Source organism: Galeopterus variegatus, unplaced genomic scaffold, assembly GCF_000696425.1.
Source record: "Galeopterus variegatus unplaced genomic scaffold, G_variegatus-3.0.2 Scaffold786, whole genome shotgun sequence".
NCBI classification, from domain to species: Eukaryota; Metazoa; Chordata; class Mammalia; order Dermoptera; family Cynocephalidae; genus Galeopterus; species Galeopterus variegatus.
The window spans coordinates 511,442-520,868 of NW_007726897.1; the positions used below are offsets into that span (position 1 = coordinate 511,442).

Consider the following 9,427-nt stretch of genomic DNA (forward strand, 5'->3'; position numbering starts at 1 on the left):
GTTAGCGGTAACCGGTCTGTATGTGGGATCCGAACCCTCGGCAGGAGCGCCGCCGCACTCCCAAGCGGCGCACTGTAGCAGTGCGCCACCGGGCCGGCCCTGCAGTTTTCTTTTTAAAAAGTACTTTTAAAAGTAGTAATTTAATGTTGATACTTCTTCAAGGTGTAATTTTTTTTTATTATACTAGAAAATAAAATTATAGTTTATTTCATTAGCCAGTGCTCATTGAAACAGATTCTTACTGAAGTCACTGAGAAAGAAACCACCCTCAATTCTGTGGTTTAATTTTGTATATTTTTTGTATATTTAATTTAAATTAAATTTTGTATATTTAATTTTGTATATTCTTTTCTGTGTGAGATTAGCACATATGAAAATCAGTAATACTTGTATGATACTGAAATATTAGCTTAAATGAATTAAGGGTCTCACTTAAAATCTTAACTTTTGTTATAAATGAGAAATTAGTGTGTGTTTTTTTTTAAAAACCTAACAAATAGATTATACCTGCCAAATTGAAATTTTTCTCTATACTCTTTCTGCTAACTTGCGTCTACTTCCTCGACATACTTTTATTTATTAATTTTGAGTCTTTGATTTGTTAAGGATTAATGATCACAGAAGATGAGAAAGAGACTGTGCCTTAATCTTCTTTTGAAATTCCAAAATAAAATGAAATATCAGGATTGAAAATTTACAGCAATGATAATTTCGAATGTTTCTTCAAACTATAATACCTCAGCCCCATCCTGGAGAATCTAGAAGTACTAGCATTTATCGTACACTTACATTGTGACCGTCACTATGCTAAGCATTTTACATTGATTAAGTCATTTAATCTTCACAATAGTACTGTGAAGTGAAATTGGTATAAATATTGTTCTCATTTTGCAGATGAGACAGTTGATACACAAGGGCACACAGCTAGTAAATGGCAGAGTTGGGATTTGAATCCTGGCAGTCTGGCTCCAAACCCTGCACTCTTAAACTGTTATGATTCACACAATACTGTGATTTCTCTGCTCTCTACCAGCTGAGAATCACTGCCTTGAAGATTCTTTGACTGAACTTCTTTAAGTAGTGCCTCAAGAGGCTTGGGGGTATTGTTGCCTTATTCACCTTGTGTCTTGAGTCTAGGCACATACTGGCCACTCAGTACTTTTTAAAAATTTTTCCTCCTTTTTTGTGACCGGTAAGGGGATAGCAACCCTTGGCTTGGTGTCGCCCGCACCACGCTCAGTCAGTGAGCACACCGGCCATCCCTATATAGGATCCAAACCCGCAGTGGGAGCGCCACTGCGCTCCCAGCGCTGCACTCTCCCTAGTGAGCCGGGGGTTGGCCCTCAGTACTTTTTTTTTTTTTTAAAAATTAATGATAATGAAGGTAACATAGGAGAAAATCAAGGTAACCTTGGGTATGGCAAAGACTTTTGAGATGCAGCATCAAAGGTACGATCCATGAAAGAAATAATTGATAAGCTCACTATCATTAAAATTAAAAATTACTGCTTTGCAAAAGACACTCCTACGATAATAAGGCAAGCCACAGAGTAGGAGAAAGTATTTGCAAAAGACACACATCTGTTAAAGGATTGTTATCCAAAATATACAAAGAACTCCTGAGTCTAAACTATAAGAAAATGACCAGCCTCATTAAAAAATGGGCAAAAGACTTGAATAGTCACTTTACCAAAGACAATATATAGATGACAAATAAGCATTTAAAAAGATACTCAGCATCACATGTCATTAGTGAATTATGAATTAAAGCAACAATGAGAAACTACTACACACCTAGTACAATGGCCAAAATTCAAAACATGTTGGCAAGGATTTGAAGGAACAGGAGCTCTCATTCATTGCTGGTGGGAATGCAGAATGGTACAGCCACTTTGGAAAGTAGTTTGGCAGTTTCTTAACAAAACTAAACATAGTCTTACCATATAATGCAGCAGTTTCACTGCTTGATATTAACCCAGATGAAGGGAAAACTTATGTCTACACAAAAACGTGCACACAATGTTTATAGTAGCTTTATTCATAATTGCCAAACTTAGAAACATCAAAGATGTCCTTCAGTAAGTGAATGGATAAACTGTGGTCCATCCCGACAGTGAAATATTATTCAGTGTTAAGAGTAAATGAGCTATGGAGTCATGAAAATACATAGAGGGACCTTACATGCATATTACAAAGTGGAAGAAGTGAATCTGAAAAGGCTACATACTATATAATTTCAACTATATCACATTCTGGAAAAGGTAAACAATGGAGACAGTAAAAGGATCAGTGGTTACCTGTAGTTAGGGGGCAGGAAGGGATGAATAGGCAGAGCACAGAAGATATTTAAGACAGTGATACTATTGTGTATGATACTGTAATGGTGGATACATGTCATTATATATTTGTTTAAACCCATAATATGTACAACACCGAGAGTGAACCTTAATGTAAGCTATGGTCTTTGGGTGATAATGATTCGTTGATTGTAACAAATGTACCACTCTGGTGCAGGATGTTGGTAGTGGGGGAGGCTGTGTGTGTGTTGGCAGGGGGCAGTACTGTATGGAAACACTGTACTCTTTCTCAGTTTTGCTGTGAACCTAAAAGTGCTCTAAAAAATAAAATTCATTTTAAAAATTAATGGTAATCAACAGTGTGCTTAGGAGTTTGCCAAATGGCTTGAAGAGGTATAATTTCTATAGGAAATCATAGATGGCCTATCACTTCCAGGCAGGCTTAATTAGGAATGACTTCTAACTCATGAGTTTGGACACGAGTGGATTTATTGGAGAGGCTGCATTTGTATTTAGTTTTGAGAGTATATAGCAAGAGATGAATTGAAGGTGAATTAATGGGGATGTTCATTGGCAGGTTTGGTTTGTGGGTGGGAAGGTTGATGAGTTAGTAATGCAACAAGAGAATTTGAGAGATGGAAGGAATAATTTTGGTAGCTATGTTTAGTTTGTAGATGAGGAAGCTGAGCTATGAAGGAATTAAGTGACTCGCCTGAGATTTCTCAGTTAATGGAGCACTAGGCTAACCAGTGAATTTCTGTTCTTTGCGTTCTGTTTCTACTGCCAGTACTTCATTTAGATAGCACATGTCAGTGAGATAATGTGGCCTTTGTAGCAGTTAACCAGTTGTTGATTGTCCTTCAGCAAGTTATTTTTCTGAGGCTAACTATTCTTAGCTTAAAATCAAGAGGACTAAATGGATAAAACTTTTGAGGTAACCAGAACATATTAGAAGATCAGTTCATGTTAATGTTTACCTATTACTACCTTCTTAATACCAGGATTGTGGTAATAATCTAATTAATCTTTGACATCAGTGACTTTCCTTTTAATTTGATTTTATGTACTTCTACCATTAATGTAGGATTATTTTACTTTCCTGCATGTGTATCTTCTCTGGTTGCCTGTTACCTGCCAAATTAATTTGGGACTTCTTAGCATGATCTTATTGTTTTCTACTCCATTCTGCCATTTTCACTTTTCTCCAGCCAACTGTGCTATTTGATGTTTCTCGTATATTATTTTTAGTTTGCTTTACATTCACCTCAGGGTCCTCTACAGAAATCATAACTTCTCTTTGCCCCTGCAGATCCACTTTCTACCTTGTGTCCATGGAGACTAACTTGTATGGATTGCATCAGGAGGACCCTTGCCATCTGGTGTCCAGTTGGATTTAGCTAATTGGAGGTTGGAGGTGACAGGGGACTGAGATAGAAGTATTTGTTCCCCTTGTCTCTCTCCCTCCTTGCTTGTTTTCTTGTTTTCAGTTGGCTACTTCTCTTACTCTAAGGCCACAGCTTTTGTCTGGTGACCCCCCCTTTCTCCAGGTTCTTGTAATTTTTCCCTTCTTTTGCCTCTTCAGGCAAAAGAAACAGCACCCCACTGTTGCTAGACTTAGAGTATTGTATTGCCTCTTGTTGGTTTTCCTAAACCTGCCCAAAGTTTAGTAAATAGTCCCTTTATGAAAACTCTCTTCAGTTGTGCAGTGTACCATTTGCTTTGCTGGTACTCTGATTGATAAGTTAGCCATGGTGAAGCAAGGCCCTGCTCAGAAGGACCAGCTGGAATACAGCCTGACAAGAGGACTTCGTCATAACTGTCTTGTCTCCATATTTGATCCCTATTGGGCCTCTTCATATCTCTTCCTTGATGGGGGTCTGGACATGCAGCCTTTGCCACAGCTTATATGCATTCTTATTACTGCTTATGTTACACCAAGTAGCGTTTTAAAAACTGTATTAATAGGATACATTGATACTGAAAGGATTTAAGCCTATTGTAATTAAAATAAAACCACACAAAGCCTGTTTTCATTTATATGTGTCTTGGTTGTCTTAAAATGGAAAATTCCAAGTCATTCTGAACGAATCTTCATTATTTCAGTATTGGCCTGAAAATTCCATCCATTTATAGTTTTTGCAAAAAGATATCAGGTTATAATGAATTTAGGATTTTCTCTTATATCATTTTGATAATTCAACAAGATATGGGACTGGAAAAGGAAAGAATAGTGTCTAATGGATTCACATACATTTCTTTCTTTTAAAAATATTCATGTATTTTTGGCTCATATGGACATTAAAAACTTATTTGTATGAAAGATCTGAAAGCAATATAGGACTGCATTTCTTCCAACAGAGTCCTCTAAACAAAAAAAATCAATAAAAATATTTTTGTCTTAATAGAAAGATAGTATAACTGGATAAGTTGACAAATGATTGCAAGTAAATATTGCCTATTGAAATTAGAAAATTGTTTTTCCCATTAATAGTTGTATTTCTTCCCCAGTCAACCTCTGTTAAAAGAGGTCCCTATTGTTAATAATATGTTGCCTTGGTTTTACTCAGTCTGATTCCAAATTTCTCAAATGGATTTTCCCAATATGATACAATCTGCAGTTCAGTTGATTTTTTGTTTTCCCTAACTTTTCCATAATTGATGTTTTCTTGGATTAGACTGACCTAAATTCTCAGAGTACTTCACCAAGCAGCTCTTTCTTATTTAAGACATTGCAATTAATCTTCACTCTGTTCAGTTTTGTACTTTACATGTGGTACTTACTCAGAGCATAAACTCTTCACAAATTGAGACTGGAAGGCAACTATATCAAGTGTGTTTTTATTAGTGTTAATGATTAGGTAACTGCCCTACAGAGTCCAGTGCAGATTTTCTTGCGTATGTATTTTAAACTTAAAGAGTAAATGATTGAGCTTAGATATTTAGCTTAGTACGTCTGGGAAAATACTAAGCTAAAAAAGTACATCTGCTTTTTAATAAAATAATTTTTATTGACTTTTCAATATGTGCTTTGAAAGGACACTTTTATGCACTCTTGCATTATGTGTAATCTCTGATACAGTAGTACTATGGTCTGAATACAGTGGAAAAGGTTTGTGCATTGATTTTACATATTAGGAACACTTTCCAGTCTCACTGATGTAAGTAAATAGGTGATAACTTCTACCTTCTAGTAACTAAAAATAAGCCAGTTTATTTATTCTGGTTTTTTTCAATGAGCCTGTCTGTTATAAATTTATGCACGATAACCATTGCATTTTGCCACCTTCTTAAATACGGTTTATCTCCTTTGCTATCCTCTTTTCTATGCCCTCCTCTAGTTCCCTAAAATTAACATTAGGTCTAGTTTTACTCATTTGTCTTCTATATGTCTACATACATTATTTCTAGAATGAACTTTGTATTCATTGTATCTCTCTTAGGTTGCATTTTTCAAATCATAATATTTAAAAAAATAAGAATAGGCACATTTCTTTATGGTCCCAAGCAGTAAAGTTCTACCATAGGACTGCTTTAGTGTTCATCAGTTATATTTCCTTTTCTGCTCAGAGATGCATTTTCTTATTATTTGAAACCACCTTTTGTCATTAATGAAGTTTATTTATATGAAGAATTGGGTATTTCATTAACTCTTTATTTCTTCATTCTGGGTTGGGGGGGTTGTTACAGTGTTGATAAAGTTTAAGTTAATAATCTTATTGTAGTTTTTACATAACACACTGTTATAATTGTTCACTGGATTTGATTGTTGAAACAAGGAAAGGAAATTGCTTTAGGCTTGAACTTCACAGGCTTTCCAGAACAGAACCCAACCCTTCTGTTAGTAGATTCACTGACCTGTCCAGTAAAGTAGCCCCATCATTTCTTGTTTAAATATTAACAGGGACTTGCCTTGCCTGTTAACTCTTGTGAATCTTGATAGGATCTTGGCAGATTGCATGGAGGTGAGAGTACAAGGATTGTTAATTCTCTATGAATGCATTATTGTTTAGACTTTTGTGAGAGCAGTTAATGTAAACCAGTTTATGTTTGATTGTCCTTGTTTTTAAGTCTGTATATAAATCATTTTTATTTCAGGTATTTGGCATTCTCAGATATGGCAATTTCTGAGTTCCAAGGTTCTAATTTTTCAATTATATTAATTTTTGCTAATTAATACCTGATAGAAAGCATCAGTCCGAGAATGATTTATACTATTTACTCTAATAGGAGCTATTTAGTAAAAAACACCATATAGGTCAATTAATCATGTTTTGAGGCTCCCATATAAAACATGTTTTATTTAATGCATGAGGGTACTTCAAATAGTTCATGGAAAAATGGAATTAAAAGAATACAAATCTTTCCATGAATTTTTTGAAGGCCCTTCGTATAATATTTAAGAACTTTAGAGTACATAAAAAAAAAAGATGTGTATTTTTTCATATGATAGTCTTCCTTTATTTTAACTAAGTTTTAAGAGAATTGGCATTTGGTACATTGATTTTATACAGTATATATATTTATCTTGTGCTTTATTATGTCTCGAGGTTTTATTCTTCGTTTAGAGAAAGTACTATTTTTGATCAGAAAAACATAGTGAGAAGAGATGAGACCAGAAACTTATAGAAAAAAATACTAGCAGTTTCATTGCATTTTTCAAATAGTGGGTGAAGTTGTAGCTTAATTGTGGTATTTTCTGTTTTAGTTGGACCGTTCTTAACACAATAGTAAATAGTGCTGCATTGGTATTTCTCTTTTAGTACTTTATATTTGAGTTCCCTAAAAATAGAAATATAAAGTGGAAACCAGGTCATGTTAGAGATGCAGTAGTTAAAGCTTTCATAGGAAAATAACTGTGCATAATATTTTTGATTATTTTCAAAAAAATTTTTAAACAAAGATTTTATTGCCAGGGAAATAAGTTATTATAGCACAGCTAGATGGAAAAAACTGGCAACACAGAGTAATTTGACAGCTCAGATGAGCGTAGACAAGAAATTTAAAACTTATTTTCTCTTTTTCCTGAAAAACTGTATTTGACAATTAGAACAGTTTTTTCAATCTGTTGTAGGATGTTCTTTCTTCAGTGATGTCATGGACCTTTCCTTAGAAAACCTAATATTGATATTAATTGGCACAGGTTAAGAATATTTAATTGATTTTAACATTTTGTATCTACTGTTTGGGGACTTGCACATTTTTCTTTTAAAAGTTTATTCTGTAACACACTACAAAGCATACAGCAGATATGTAGCAATTACTTCTGAGACTGAGGGAAAAAATATTGGTTCATTTATTTATTAGTTTGAGGAGATGGCAGGGACCATTTGCAGAATCTCCAGTTAGGATATCAACTGTGGGTGGATTTTAGGTAGAAATTTATCTCAGTAGTACCATTTTAAAACAAAGTATACAGTTCATTGAGTAATAAAGAAATAGTAATTGAAATGTTCTTATAAAAGATGGTTTCAACACATTAAATCTTTACTGTGACTCTGAACATTCAAGTGTTTCTTCATGCTGCACTGAAAAGTTAGCACCTGTGGTGGTTGATGGAGGCTGTGAAGAAATGTGTTGAAATACTTGTTTCTGCTACTAACAACTTCATCTTTAACAACCCACACCTCATTGGTTCTGTTTCCTCAGTTGTAAATTGTATAACATGGAAGGTCCTTTCCACTCTGAAATTCTTAGATTCTGAGTGTATGAGTCTAATATAAAATTGGGTTTCAGAGTCTTTCATGAGAGTGAGATGTTGACATTTGAGACAGTGATCTCTAGCAGAAGTCATTGGAATATGACTAGCCTTTTCTCTCATCCCAGTCTCTATATGTCAGATTTTACTTTTTCTTTCCCTGTGCCTTCCTACTTACAAAATGGAGTTGAAGATGTTTATGCAGACATACCACACGTTTTTCTTTGGCATATTTCTGTGAAGAGAGTCTTGAGTAAAGCCCTGTTCTTTGACTCTCTTGCCTTTGCTCTGTTCAGTTGTAGTGATCCCAGGCGGTGATAGCCGTGTGCTTCCCAGTGCTCCTCTAGAGCTTCATACATCTTTGAAGCAACTTTCATTCCTATCCAGAGGTGTGTTTACTTTCAGGTAGTTTTAGTCTTATGACCTGGGTTGCTGAGTTAAAATGCAGTTTGAGAGGATTTAATGTAAGAAAGAAACATTATCTGGAGCAGTGATTCTCAAGGATGTTTGCTGGAAGAGGGATGGTGGCTGAGGGGACCCTTAGCCAGAGAGAGGAGATGGCAGGCCAGTTGATCAGAACCTGGGAGAGCTGGGAGTTGGGGATTCTGCCCTGTGGCCCCTCGCTTAGATTCATGACCATTGTGATCTAGCATGATCCTGGCTATCTGATGTGCTGAGGTGGAAAAACAGTCACAATTTTCCACCGTTGTTCTCTAAGCACATGTGCTTAGATTTAACCCAGGACTGTGTGCAGTTCCTGGTACACGACCTATGTCTTGTCTTCCCTTTCCCTCACATTTAGGAAAGTATATCACAATGCAAGTGAGTGATTTGATAGGGATGACCTTGAATCTAATTTATACATTTAACACACATATGCACACACTCGATTATCAGTTCAGTTGTTTGTGACCTATTTTCTAGCCTTCCAGACCTTTTAAAAGACATTGGTTCTGACTTTAACTTCTAGTGTTTGGAAGTTTTGAAAACCTCCTTGCTTTCTTGCTTTTGAGAAACAATGATTCCTACAATCATTAGCATTGTAGGTCTTGATAGGAGTACAGTTGTATTAATTATAGTAGCAACTGTAATTAACTTCTGTCTAGCTCTTTGCAGCTTACCCTTTTCATACACATTAATGTATTTATACTCCACAGGAAGCCTGGCATTACTGATTATGCAGCTAGGCAGCAGTGAACAATAATTTGAAACCTAGGACTCCTCCAAATATCATGTTCTTTCTGTTCTGTGAAGCTGCTTATGTGGAATGAGGGAAGTGAGAAAGTGAGGTCCATTTATTATTATTTCCTTTCTCCAAGACCACTGCTCACGTCTCTAGTTTTCTTCAGATCCTCTCGTGTATTTTGTTCTTTCACGTGTCTTGTTTCCTCTCTGATCTTTCCATTCTCGCAGTTTTTTTTGCTGTATCATTTTG

At 35.5% G+C, this 9,427-nt stretch overlaps 1 protein-coding gene across 1 annotated transcript in view; it reads left to right on the plus strand.

Annotated features, from left to right (window-relative positions):
- LOC103590254 (threonylcarbamoyladenosine tRNA methylthiotransferase-like) overlaps positions 1-4,288 on the plus strand; it is a 189,482-nt gene extending 185,194 nt beyond the window's left edge. Inside the window, exon 7 of the mRNA XM_008572455.1 lies at positions 3,996-4,288. Within this exon, the coding sequence (XP_008570677.1) occupies positions 3,996-4,288 (293 nt within the window). The remainder of the gene's footprint in view (positions 1-3,995) is intronic.
- Positions 4,289-9,427: the final 5,139 nt, after the last annotated feature.